At 42.4% G+C, this 14236-nt stretch overlaps 1 protein-coding gene across 4 annotated transcripts in view; it reads right to left on the bottom strand.

The window, feature by feature from the left end:
- Positions 1–1273: 1273 nt before the first annotated feature.
- fnbp1l (formin binding protein 1-like) overlaps positions 1274–14236 on the bottom strand; it is a 269825-nt gene continuing 256862 nt past the window's right edge. For 3 of the 4 annotated variants that reach the window (XM_072510515.1, XM_072510519.1, XM_072510518.1), the window contains 4 exons: positions 12887–13019; positions 11249–11367; positions 7372–7526; positions 1274–5182 (listed from right to left, as the gene is read on the bottom strand). In XM_072510515.1, the coding sequence (XP_072366616.1) occupies positions 5004–5182; positions 7372–7526; positions 11249–11367; positions 12887–13019 (586 nt within the window). In that variant the 3' untranslated portion in view covers positions 1274–5003. The remainder of the gene's footprint in view (positions 5183–7371; positions 7527–11248; positions 11368–12886; positions 13020–14236) is intronic. The other variant, XM_072510516.1, reaches the window with a different exon arrangement.

The raw sequence follows: 14236 nt of genomic DNA, 5'->3' as shown, positions 1-14236 counted from the left end.
AGCGGCCTCGAAGGGGCCTCTGCGCCTATCATCGACTCGAACATCGTGCTCGCGTATGCCCCGGCATCGGCCCCCTCCACTCCTTCAGGGAGACCCAGGATCCGCAGGTTCTTTCTCCTCGACCTGTTCTCCAGGTCTTTGAGTCTTCCCGCCCACCTCTTGTGCAGCGCCTCGTGCTCCTCCACTCTCACCGCCAGGCCCAAGAGCTCATCCTCATTCTCACTGACTCTTTTCTGCACCTCCTGGATCTTTACCTCGTGGGCCTTCTGGGTCATCCCTAGTCCTTCAATTGCCGACAGCATAGGCGCCAGCATCTCCTTCCGCAGCTCCTCGAAGCAGCGCTTGCTGAACTCCTGCAGCTCCGGCCCGCATTCCGCTTTGTCCCCGGCCGCCGCCATTTTGCTTTTCTTCCCTCGCTTCTCCCGCTGCTCCAATGCCGCTTTTCTGGCCGTTTCACTTCTGGTCCGGTCCATAAAAGTTGAAGGGGAACTTCTCTCTTCCCTTTTCCACGGGTTGTCTTCAAAAAAATTTCGGTTGGGGCTCCTCTAAAGAGCCCAAAAGTCCATGATAGCGGGAGCTGCCGAATCGTGCGGCTTAGCTCCGCACAACCGCAACCGGAAGTCTCCTTCATCCCTTACTAACAATGCAAAGCCGCCCCCTTTGCCCATCTGCCTGTCCTTTTGATAGGATACATATCCTTGTATATTTAGATCCCAACCCAGATCCCCTTGCAGCCACGTCTCTGTGATGCCCACAGCATCGTACCGGCCAATTTCAATGTGCGCATCAAGCTCATTTACCATGTCCCGTATACTGCGCGCATTAAGTACAATACCCTCAGTCCTGCATTGACCACCTCCCTTCTCACACTTGTCACCTTTTTTGCTCTGCCTGAGGGTGATGGTGTTCCCTTAATTTTGTTCTCTATTTCCCTTTCAGTTATGACACCCTCTAAGCTAACGCTTTGGTTCCCACCCCCCTGCCATATTAGTTTAAATCTTCCCGAGTGACACCAGCAAACCTCCCAGCCAGGATATTGGTGCCCCTCTTTAGATGCAACCCGTCTTTCTTGTACAGGTCTTTCTTGTATTGGAGGAAAAGAACAGTTTTGGCTCATCCACATTTAGTTTGGGCCATGGAAATTAAGTGGAATGCTTTAAAATGGAATATTTTGACCAGCATCTGTCAAAGTTTGGGTGGGCCTGATTGAAAGATGAGAAACATGACATACCGTGAGCAAACCTCATACAAAACACTAATTTCTGTTAACAGATTCTAGGAGTATTATCAAAACTGGTTTAATTTCAGGGGGAAAAAAAGCAAAACATTAGTTAATAGATGCTTAAATATGACAACATTCTGTGGAATACATTAATTTATTTAAACAGTTCTCAACAAGGTATTTTAAACAGTATTTCAACAGTGTTTTTAAAAACAAGAATCAAAAGTCAACATGTGCATAAAGATCATTAATTCGAAACACTGGCTGCTTTTCACACTACATTCTACTTTGCCTGACAACTTATCAGTTACAATTTTAACCAGACTCTCTCTCATTGTATACAACTTGAAAAAATTTGTAATGTGCAAGAAAAAAAACCTCCCTTCAATCATTTTCCTCTTTACTCATATTTGTAGATTTCCTCACAAAAAAACAGCGTACCTAAAATTACATACAAAGCAAAAGCATTACAACATTACAAACTGGATAACCGTCTGCTCCACTTGCCTAACTGCAGATTTACAGCTATGGAAAAAGTAGCTTTTCTATTACATTCTAGTACTCTCACAGTTAAATTGCTGTAAAAATTAAGACAACTCAGATCATACTTAGTGCCTACTTGGAAGATTACTCTACGTTGCCAATATTTTCATAGTGGTTTACTTCAGAAATGTACAATAAACAAGATTATGTGCCACCATGTTGCAAATTTATAGTGAACTAACACTTTAAAAATACACATACTTGAACACAAGGAAGCATGTGTACTTCAGATTTGTTTTTAAGAAAGTTTTTTTAAAAAATCATTTAATCTAAATTCTTCAGAACATTTAACGGTCATTAGTGGATTTGTGTAAACTCTATAATCAGTCTACCAGAAATTATATTCACTCACCAGGAATTCACCGTGGAACAGAAATAAGAATTTTCTGTTACACAATGTCTTATTTTTATTGCAATGAAAGGTTTCGACATGTTTATCAGCTTCAGCGGGTGACTCATGTTAACTATTGTAAATGGTTAAATGCAATGCTTTATGTGGTTGGCATGTCTAATTTGGTCTAGAAACGCACTACAATATTACACCAGGAAATAAATTTAAATATATCCAGCAATTAATACAATGGATACGGACAGAAGATGGTTTCACATTTGTAATTTCTATGCAGGTAACGGAGACAGTTACAAGTAGTAGCAAACAGATTTGGGTCAAAGCATCAAATCATATCCGCACAGTCTGCCTCATTTTTGCTCAGGTTTACCTAAAATCCAAATGTTCAAATTAACACATACGGTTCCCTCTGCAGCATAGATAAAATTGGTCTTCAAGTCATAAAACATTTGAGCTCATTTCAAAAGGTGCTGCTGAGAAGGCTTGCCTTTTTTCCCTGCCGCTTGATAAAAACTCATTTCAAGTGGCCCAACAATCAAAAACCTTTGAATTTGAGGAAGGTGGGTAATTTGACGGTTGGTGGGTTTGAAATTGACTGATCAGACATATTTGTTACAGCATTGAAAAAAAACTACAGTCAGGATCACAGGTTGAATGTGAACTTCAACATGAGAACAAAGTTTGCATTACATGCAGCTTTAAGTATTCTGGGAGAAAAAAAAATCTGCACTTGTGTTACTGCTCAAATAGATAAAAGTGCACATGGTTTAGGTTACATACAATATCCACAAGAGTCAACATATCCACACATTGACTCGTGTGACCACACCAGATTAGACGACTTGCACAGCTATCCCCACTAAACCAGAGCTTCATATGAATTGGTTATTCATAAGAGTCAACCAGGATGAAAAAAATTACAAAATTCTAATTAAAAACATTCATTTCAAATAAATCTTGTTAACCAATACAAGTCTTTAGTATTAAAAACAATATAAATATTGACAGAAATTTTAGTTGCACAATTCCTCTGGTACAGTATATTTTTGATACTAGGTATGATTACATCAGCAGCTGGCGTACCAAGAGAATACACAAGTCAATCAAAATTGATGAGCTGCCACCGGCCTGCAACAAACGTGAGCCTTGAGAAAGACTACTGGAAACAATGGCAGTCGGCAGATTTAGGCACTCTTCTGTTAAAACAGTTGATTTAAGGCAGCAGCTGTATGGTGAGATAGTGATAAAATAAATGGTTGGTGAATCTTCAACAGAGCTCACGATGCACATCTCTCAGAGTGTGTGCCCAATTGTGTCTCTTCAGTGAGCCATGCTTGTTTTCCTGAAGCCATGCTGTTTTCAGGTGTGTTTCCATTGACTCAAGTCTTCATTGATCAATCCATTACACAAAAAAAAATATGCAGGCCAAAAGCAAGGAGGGAGGAGAATTCATAAACTATACACAGGCAACAATGAAAGGGTGCATCTACTGGCTTGTCAAGAGCTCTTCAACACTGGTAACTCAACACAACACTATTACCATGCAGTACTGGTAGCAGCACAAATGCAAAAATGGAATGGAACTACAAAAGTGAAAGGTTGAGAAAGGATTATGCTAGATAACTTGGGGATTTGCACAACAACAAAACAGGCAACCACGGTACAGTCTAGATGTTTCCGAAGTGAATATTTAGTGAGATTTATGAAAGCATGCAACAGCATGTTAGGGCGAGCATGTAGGATGGCACAGGCAGACAGCACTATATTTTGAAAATACTATCTGACAGTAATGTCATTTTGAATGTACTCCACTGGGTCAGATAGACCTTTGGCATTGATTAAGACCTATAAAATACTGTACTGTTGATTCGCCAGTTACCATGTGAACTATAGTAAGAATGATGTTAATTGTGTTAGTAGCAGAATTAACCATTATGAAACATGCAGTTTCCTCCTCCCTCCTGATCTAACCAGCCTCAATCTTTGAGCCGTGCCCTTTCCCCACCCAGAAAACAGCTGCATGCAACCTCCTTCAATGCCTCGCCCAATGTTTCAAGAACCCACACACCAATTCAGGAACCTGCAGTCCGGGAGGGGAAAAGAAAGAAAGCACCATTACTAAATTCAGCTGAAACAAACAAAAACAAAGGAAACTTTACAAGTTTTAGTCAGAACTCGTTAACTATGCAACCCCTAAAGTATCACATCTGCATCCAGATTTTGAAAGATGTTAAGGTAAATTAGTTGAAGTCAGATTTTCATCTTGATAATTGGCAAAAATAATCCTCAATAACAGAACATTTCATGGTCAAAATGCAGCTTAAATTCAATTTTAAAAAAATGAAACATGTAATGAACTTTAATGCACCCTCCCACCACCAAAACATAAAAAGTTATTTATTTATTATGAATCACTTATGATTTTACTTAAATATTACAAATAAAGGAAATGACTTTAAATTTTTAAATCTAGATTACTACTTCGAAAGCTAAAAATTTATATTCCAATAAAAAGTCTGAAACCTTGGTTTCAATGATGGATTAAAAAATATAAAACACCCAAGAACCTTCACCTATATACATATATACAAAAGTTAAGGCATCAGGAATATTAGGAAGGATTAATGCTTTCATGTAACAATATTAGAGTTAAACTGTTTCCAAATACTATAACATGGAATAATCCAGGGTCTGCATTCATGCACAAAGGATGACTTTTAAGAATAAAATCTCAATTAATAAGTTCAGCTCACACGGTGAACAAAGGATTATGCAGTAGGAATACAGAAAATATAAGAATTCATACTCTTAATGTTTCCCACTATTCCTTTAGCTGTTTAAATTAATACATTTTCCACATGAGTTTAACTGGATTTCAGCATCTTATATTTATATATAGGTCACTGCACCTTTACTAGTTTTCTCTAGAGTAATATCTACATAAGATGTTGGCACATAGCCTTCTTGTCCATTCTGTTTGCGTGTTCTTGTCCAGCCATCTCCTTTATCTTCTTCAATAACATACAATACCTCTCCTTCTTGCATTGCTAATGTCCCTTCATTTTGCCCTGCAAGAGGGGAAAAAATTAGACAAGTCCAAGTGTACTTGCTGATGTTGTTGTCTTTCACTCACAGAATGCTATGACTCAAATGGAGGCCAAAAGGAAGCAGCGTTTGAGGCATCTTGACAAATACATGAATAGGATGGGAATAGAGGGATACGGACCCCGGAAGTGCAGAAGGTTTTAGTTTAGACAGGCATCATGATCGGCGCAGGCTTGGAGGCCGAAGAACCTGTCCCATGTTGTACTGTTCTTTGTTCAAAACTGTACTCAATACTCCAGATATTGTCTCACCAAGACCCTGTATAATTGCAGCAGGACATTACTCCTGTTATCAAAGTCTGCATGTTCTCCCCGTGTCTGCGTGGGTTTCCTCCGGGTGCTCCGGTTTCCTCCCACAAGTCCTGAAAGACGTGCTGTTAGGTAATTTGGACATTTCTGAATTCTCCCTCTGTGTACCCGAATAGGCGCCGGAATGTGGTGACTAGGGGCTTTTCACAGTAGCTTCATTGCCCAGGGTAATTTTCTGGGGGCAAGAGTTTGAATCCCACTACGCCAGATGGTGAAATTTAAAATTATTTTAAAATCTTGGAATGTTAAAGACCTAACGACGACCATTGTCTTAAAAACCCATCTGGTCCACTAATGTCCTTTAGGGAAGGAAACCAGCCATCTTTACCTGGTCTGGCTTGCATACAATGTGGCTGGCTCTTAAAAAAATGTCCTCTGAAACAGCCGAATAAACCACTCAGTTCAAGGGCAATAAATGCTGGCCCAGCCACATCTCATGGATAAAAAAATCAGCTCACCTTCCGACCGAGAGGGAAGAGCTCCCAACCTGCTCAGTCTTTCTTGGCCATTCTAACCTCTCAATTACAACACCAACCCTGTAAATATTTCTTATAAAACATGTGCAGTGCCTCCACTACGTAACATATAGACCAGAGCTATGCACAATAAGTGTGGTCTAAACAAGTTTCTGTGTAATTTTATTCCTCTTGGAATGAAACCAAGTACTTTGTTTTTTGATGGGTTTGTTAATCTGAATTTCATCTTTGTTTTAATTTGTACCCGTAGATCATTTGTTGTTCTAACCCATGCAGAATCTTATTTTCCAAAGCAGTGGATAACCCCCTTAGTCCAACCAAAATGCAGGAGCTCACACTTACGTGGTATTGTACTGGATTTTTACAACCTTGTAGACTGCTCAATATCATTTCCCAGATTATTAAACTGCATACCATATTACATTCCAATTTATCCTTCAACATTTAGACTTCAACTCTTCTACACCCACTCCCATACACTCAGATCCTGCGTTGGTTCATGGAATCTCTTGGAGTCCCAAACATTGTGTCATCAAATACAACTTTGGGCAGCACGGTAGCATTGTGGTTAGCACAATTGCTTCACAGCTCTAGGGTCCCAGGTTCGATTCCCAGCTTGGGTCACTGTCTGTGCGGAGTCTGCACATTCTCCCCGTGTGTGCGTGGATTTCCTCCGGGTGCTCCGGTTTCCTCCCACAGTCCAAAGATGTGCAGGTTAGGTGGATTGCCCATGCTAAATTGCCCTTAAGTGTCCAAAATTGCCCTTGGTGTTGGGTGGGGTTGCGGGGATAGGGTGGAGGTATGGACCTTGGGTAGGGTGCTCGTTCCAAGAGCTGGTGCAGACTCAATGGGCCGAATGGCCTCCTTCTGCACTGTAAATTCTATGATTCTATGAACTCATGAAAGGAGAACAAAGTAATTTATTAAATCTAGATGTAATTAGCATTTATGCAAGTTTCTCCTTAAATTGCTACATCGTGCAACATGTAATAACTCATTCATAAAATACCTTGAAATAATTTAGAAATTTTACTCAAGTAATTCAGAAATGTTTTTTCCCCCAATTAAGGGGCAATTTAGCGTGGCCAATCCACCTACGCTGCATATCTTTGGGTTGTGGGGTGAAACCCATGCATGCACAGGGAGAATGTGCAAACTTTACATGGACGGTGACCCGGGGCCGGGATCGAACCCGGGTCCTTGGCGCCATGAGGCAGCAGTGCTAACCACTGGGCCACTCACATTCAGAAATGTTCTTGAATGCTTTTAGGATTGGATTGTTGAAAATATAAATGTCATCTTTGATAGAAAGCCTTGGGATTTAAAAATAAACCATTCAAAAAAAATGACAGCAAACAAATATCTTACCCTCAAATGGATATAGAGCTTTGCAGTGGCCAACAGCAGGTAGAGGTTCATCATCTTCAAATTCATCATCAAACTCAACTGCACGCTGCGGTTCTGGATATCTCTGGTTTGCTCTGTGCTCTTGATTTGGATCATCCATATAGCTTCCTTCAGGGCTGATGGTAGTGAAGTCAGTTAAGAATTATTAAATGATAAGAAAGTTACCTGAAATACTGGTATCTGGAGCGGTCTAGGCTTAAATGTAGTTTAAATATAGCCATTAGGGGTAACTTGTGTCAATCATTTGCTGGTACTTTGCACAATTGTTGATCCTTCATACAAGAGCTCAACATTGGCACGAGCAAGCATTCAACTTCAATTTATGCAACTATCAGGGATCAAAGCTGGGATTTTCCTGGTCAGTGTGGTTCAACCTTGCGCTCAATATTATTGTAGGTTTTTGATGTCATGCAGTCTACATAGTTAAAAAAGTTTAGACATTATATAGTGCTGATCTCACTTAAATAAGGGGCAACATGCAGCTTGAGTGTTACCAAAGCTACAACCCATCAAAGGAGTCAGATGATATCGAACCACAAGAAAATAAATGTTTGGTAGCAAATTAAAATCAATGATTTGTAATATACTCTCCAAAATGGTACTATTGTTATCGCATTTACAGCCCATAGCAACCATTCTAATTCTTTTTGGAGCAGAATGTTTATACCAGCGACGGGTGTCACAGCTGACATAAGAACATAAGAACTAGGAGCAGGAGTAGGCCATCTGGCCCCTTGAGCCTGCTCCTCCATTCAATGAGATCATGGCTGATCTTTGTGGACTCAGCTCCACTCTCCGGCCCGTACACCATATCCCCGAATCCCTTTATTCTTTAGAAAGGTATCGATCTTTTTCTTAAAAACGTTTAAAGAAGGAGCCTCAACTGCTTCACTGGGCAAGGAATTCCAGAGATTCACAACCCTTTGGGTGAAGAAGTTCCTCCTAAACTCGGTCCTAAATCTACTTCCCCTTATTTTGAGGCTATGCCCCCTAGTTCTGCTTTCCCCGACCAGTGGAAACAACCTGCCCGTATCTATCCTATCTATTCCCTTCGTAATTTTATATGTTTCAATAAGATCCCCCCGCATCCTTCTAAACTCCAATGAGTACAGTCCCAGTCTACTCAACCTCTCGTCATAATCTAATCCCCTCAACTCTGGGATCAACCTAGTGAATCTCCTCTGCACTCCCTCCAGTGCCAATATATCCTTTCTCAGGTAAGGAGACCAAAACTGAACACAATATTCCAGATGTGGCCTCACCAACACCTTATACAATTGCAGCATAACCTCCCTAGTCTTGAACTCCATCCCTCTAGCAATGAAAGACAAAACTCGATTAGCCTTTTTAATCACCTGTTGCACCTGCACACCAACTTTTTGCAACTCGTGCACCAACACACCCAGGTCCCTCTGCACAGCAGCATATTTTAACATCTTACCGTTTAAATAATAATCCATTCTGCTGTTATTCCTCCCAAAATGGATAGCCTCACACTTGGCAACATTGTATCCAAATCCTTCTGCAGACTTCCGGTATCCTCTGCACTTTTTGCTTTACCACTCATCTTAGTGTCATCTGCAAACTTTGCCACATTGCACTTGGTCCCCAACTCCAAATCATCTATGTAAATTGTGAACAACTGCAGGCCCAACACTGATCCTTGAGGGACCCCACTAGTTACAGGGTGCCAACCAGAGAAACATCCATTTATCCCCACTCTCTGCTTTCTGTTAGTTAACCAATCCTCTACCCATGCTACCACTTTACCCTCAATGCCATGCATCTTTAGTTTATGCAGCAACCTCTTGTGTGGCACCTTGTCAAAAGCTTTCTGGAAATCCAGATATACCACATCCATTGGCTCCCCATTATCTACTGCACTGGTAACGTCCTCAAAAACTTCTACCAAATTAGTCAGACACGACCTACCCTTTATGAACCCATGCTGCATCTGCCCAATGGGACAATTTCCCTCCAGGTGCCCCGCTATTTCCTCCTTAATGATAGATTCCAGCATTTTCCCTACAACCGAAGTTAAGCTTACCGGCCTATAATTACCAGCTTTCTGCCGACCTCCTTTTTTAAACAGTGGTGTCACGTTTGCTACTTTCCAATCCTCTGGGACCACCCCAGAGTCTAGTGAATTTTGATAAATTATCACTAGTGCTTTTACAATTTCCCTAGCTATCTCTTTTAACACTCTGGGATGCATCCCATCAGGGCCAGGAGACTTGTCTACCTTTAGCCCCATTAGCTTGCCCAATACTGCCTCCTTAGTGATTACAATCATCTCAAGGTCCTCACCTATCATATCTTTATTTCCATCAGTCACTGGCATGTTATTTGTGTCTTCCACTGTGAAGAACGACCCAAAAAACTTGTTCAGCTCCTCAGCCATTTCCCCGTCTCCTATTATTAAATTTCCCTTCTCATCTTCCAAAGGACCAATATTTACCTTAGCCACTCTTTTTTGTCTTATATATTTGTAGAAGCTTTTACTATCTGCTTTTATGTTCTGAGCAAGTTTCTGACATGAGAACAGGCTCCCATGAATTTGTATTATGTGAACTGCAGCAAGATAACAGGTTCCATTTCTCCCTCGATCACTAGAATATAGCATGTCCTGTATTCCTGCCACAGTAGATGCTCCATGTCAGAAATGGCAGAGGTTTTAACATAATTTCTTGAAAGCTGCAGGAAATCTACCGGATATTAAGCTCTATTCTACAGTTTTAAAATCAGGGGCGAAATTCTCCCCCAACGGCGGGATGCCCGCCGACTGGCGCCAAAGCCGGCGCCAATCAGACAGGCATCGCGCCGGCCCAAAGGTGCGGAAGTCTCCGCATCTTTGGCGGCCTAGCCCCAACATTGAGGGGCTAGGCCGACGCCGGAGGGATTTCCGCCCCGCCAGCTGGCGGAAATGGCGTTTGTTGCCCCGCCAGCTGGCGCGGAAATGCGGCGCATGCGCGGGAGCGTCAGCGGCCGCTGTCAGTTTCCCAGCGCATGCGCGGGAGCGTCAGCGGCCGCTGTCAGTTTCCCGTGCATGCGCAGTGGGGAGAGTCTCTTCCGCCTCCGCCATGGTGGAGGCCGTAGCGGAGGCAGAAGGGAAAGAGTGCCCCCACGGCACAGGCCCGCCCGCGAATCGGTGGGCCCCGATCGCGGGCCAGGCCACCGTGGGGGCACCCCCCAGGGTCAGATCGCCCCGCGCCCCCCCCCCAGGACCCCGCCCACGCCGCCTGGTCCCGCTGGTAAATACCAGGTTTGATTTACGTCGGCGGGACAGGCAATTCCTGGGCGGGACTTCGGCCCATCCGGGCCGGAGAATCCAGCGGGGGGGTCCCGCCAACCGGCGAGGCCGGATTCCCGCCCCCGCCCAATCTCCGGGAGCGGAGACTTCGGCGGGGGCGGGATTCACGGCGGCCAACGGCCATTCTCCGACCCGGCGGGGGGTCGGAGAATGACGCCCCTGATGTTTTTCGATGCTATGCAATTCTATGATGCAGTTTTGATTATCCCGCTTCTGTTGATTTGGGAACTTGCCAAAAGCTTATAACCAAATTCAATTTAGAGCTTTACTGTACAATTCCTTGTTCAAAGTTGTCCTTTCAACTGACTACATCACTAATTTGCAGAAAATTGTAAAGAAAAAACAGTAATCCATTCAGCATGCACTAATAAAAAAACATTCAATGCCACCAAAGCTTGTGAATGTTAACTCTGTAAATTAACTTCAGTGTTAATTTATTTTGTAAACTATTTGACTGAAACCAGTTACAAAGTCTTTGAAACGGTGAATGAGGCTTCAATTCATTAGCCGCAGTGGCTGGATACATACCTTTCTCTTCCAGGTGTCCCATGATGGTTAATTTCAGCAGGTCGGTCGAACGCCGCACCACCACTTAATCGTCTATCACCTCTTCCACATGTTCTGTTTTCAACCTCAAAGAGCCATGTCTAGGAGAGATTGATGTATTATCAGTTTTATAATCAAACCAACTAATCACAATGCCTTTTCACAAGAGTGTACTGTAACACTGCCCACACTGGCAATAAAAACACAAACGATAGCCCACAGATTTACTTAGATAAAGGAATACTTTAGCCTGCCCTTTCTGAACAACTTCTAGGATGGAATCTGTCCCGTCCTTCTCCTTCACCAAAAAAAAATTCAAAGTTCCACAGCAAATGATCTAGACAGTTTGCGACCTTAGTGTCATCAGTTTTGATGAAGCGCGCAGACCTGAAACATCAATTCTGTTTTCCTCTCCACAGATACTGCCAGATATGCCGAGAATCACCAGCAGCGTTTGCTTTTATTACTACAAGAATCAGTTGGTTCAATGGATTTTAACAGGGGGAAAAAAAACAACCAGTCTATCAAGCCTGCCCTATACGGTCATGGCACAACATGGGCAGCACGGTAGCATAGTGGTTAGCATAAGTGCTTCACAGCTCCAGGGTCCCAGGTTCGATTCCCGGCTTGGGTCACTGTCTGTGCGGAGTCTGCACATTCTCCCAGTGTGCGCGTGGGTTTCCTCCGGGTGCTCCGGTTTTCTCCCACAGTCCAAAAATGTGCAGGTTAGATGGATTGGCCATGCTAAATTGCCCTTCGTGTCCAAAATTGCCTTTAGTGTTGGGTGGGGTTACTGGGTTATGGGGATAGGCTGGAGGTGTGGGGTTGGGTAGGGTGCTCTTGCCAAGAGCCGGTGCAGACTTGATGGGCCGAATGGCCTCCTTCTGCACTGTAAATTCTATGAAACTTATGCACAACATGATTTCACACCTTAGCCACCCTTGCTGGCCATCCCAGGGATACCCTCAACCCCACCTGTACATCAAGGCATGCAATTTCCTGGAAAAGGTAAATGGTTTTAGCACATGCTTACTCCACTCACTGGCTCTTAATTCAGTCTAATTCTAAACCATGCTGTTTACAGCTGAGCACCCAACTCCCTACAGTAAAACCAGCTGTTACAGCAGTATCCAGCTTCCTCGCCACTCTACAGAAAGCAGAACAGTAGCACTTTAAAAACATTTTTGATAATAAGTGAAATATTACTGAGGGAAGAACTGCCAAATTGATTCAACTACAGTAAAAGTTTTCCCACAAATGCCTGCAATTTCTGGCCATTTTCTTACAACTGCCCTGCAGCTTGAATTTTATGTCAACTTCACTCACCCTGCCCATAATCAGTATTTTACTCATCATTTGTGTCTGTGTGGTTTTGAAATATTTTGATATTGAAATTACCTGGATGACTGTACTATATGGTTTCCATGTCAACAAGAAAATCTGGGATTTTATGTCCATATGGCTTAGTAATATAGTATGACATGATATTGCATACACAAATATAAATCAACAAAGTCAGATGAATCAGACCATTCCCAGCATATAAAATGCTTACAAGTATGTGAACAAAGTACAACTTCAATATCTTTTACACACTAAATACATAGTTTTCCAAGTTACCTCATGCTTTTGAATCTCATGACGTAGCTTGTCAATGTTGCCCATGGTCTCTGAGATCTTTGGGTGCAAACTACCAGAATCACCCATCTGTGGATTTCGTTCATAAACATCTTTCATTTTGTTTAAGGCATCTCTGGGAAAAATAAAAATAGCATCCTGAGTTATCTGGTTATTTCATGTGTCTGGAAAACAGAGATAGTTTTAAGGGATCTATATTTGTTTCATTAAATATTAGAAATAAGGTATAGATTTAAGTGGGATTACTTTAGTGATTCTGTTTGAGAAAGGGTAAACCTATAGTTAGAATCACGTTAGACACGGAAGTTTGCATCTGGGGTTTTAGGTTCCAGTTAAAACTGTGGGTTTCTATTGTGCGGAGAGAGTTTCCGCCGTGAAAAGTAAATAAAAGCTTGGAGATGGAAAGAGATGTTTCTTAGCAACCAGAGTCACCTTTAGGGTTCGGTAAGATGGTTTGTGATCGTGTTTAACTGAATTCATAGTAGTTGGTGACAGGAGGCGAGTGGGTAAGCAGCTCTCAGCCTTGCGAGAAGGAAAGCCATACAATAGAGTAATGGTTAAGGAAGCCATTGCCAGAAATCTAAACGGACACCTAATTAAGGTAACTAGAGAAATGAAGAGATGTTTCTAGGAAGCCTTACGTTAAAGTAACAGAGGAAACTGGAATTAGAACAAGATATCGTACATCCTACATTTAAGTCTAAATCATTGACATATACTACAAAAAGAGACTTAGTACTGAGCCCTGCAGAACCCTTTTGGAAACAGCCCTCGAGTCATAAAGACATCCATCAACCTTTGTTCCAGCCTCTGGGCCAATTTTGGATCCAGCTTTCCACTCTGCCTTGGATCCCATGTGTTTTTACTTTCATTGCTAGACTGCTATGTGTGACCTTATGAAAAGCCTAGATAAAATCCACGTAGACTATATCAAATGACAATTCTTGTTTGCTCCTCAAAAAATAAATCTAAATTTGGGCAACCTAGTTGTTTTAAAATTATGAAGCCTCACTACTCTAGCTTTGCAATGTTTTCCTTTATGCTGCTAGTACCGACTGCACAAGCTGAAAGTACATGTTAAGATTAAGGAAGTTGAATCTGCAGCCAGAAGATCAGAGAGAGAGAGGGAGTGAAACAAAATGGCGGCGGAGAAACCACAGGTGACATGGGGGCCTGAGCAGGACGAGGTGGTGAGACGGTGCGTGGACCTGCTGAAGAAGGAGGTAATGACCCCGTTGTTACAGGCAATTGAGGGGCTTAAGGAGACTTTAAAGACCCAGGAGACGGAACTTCGCGTGGTGGAGCAGAAGGTGTCAGATATTGAGGACGAGG

This window comes from Scyliorhinus torazame, chromosome 7 (assembly GCF_047496885.1).
Source record: "Scyliorhinus torazame isolate Kashiwa2021f chromosome 7, sScyTor2.1, whole genome shotgun sequence".
NCBI lineage: Eukaryota > Metazoa > Chordata > Chondrichthyes > Carcharhiniformes > Scyliorhinidae > Scyliorhinus > Scyliorhinus torazame.
This window is presented reverse-complemented; position numbering and strand designations above follow the sequence as displayed.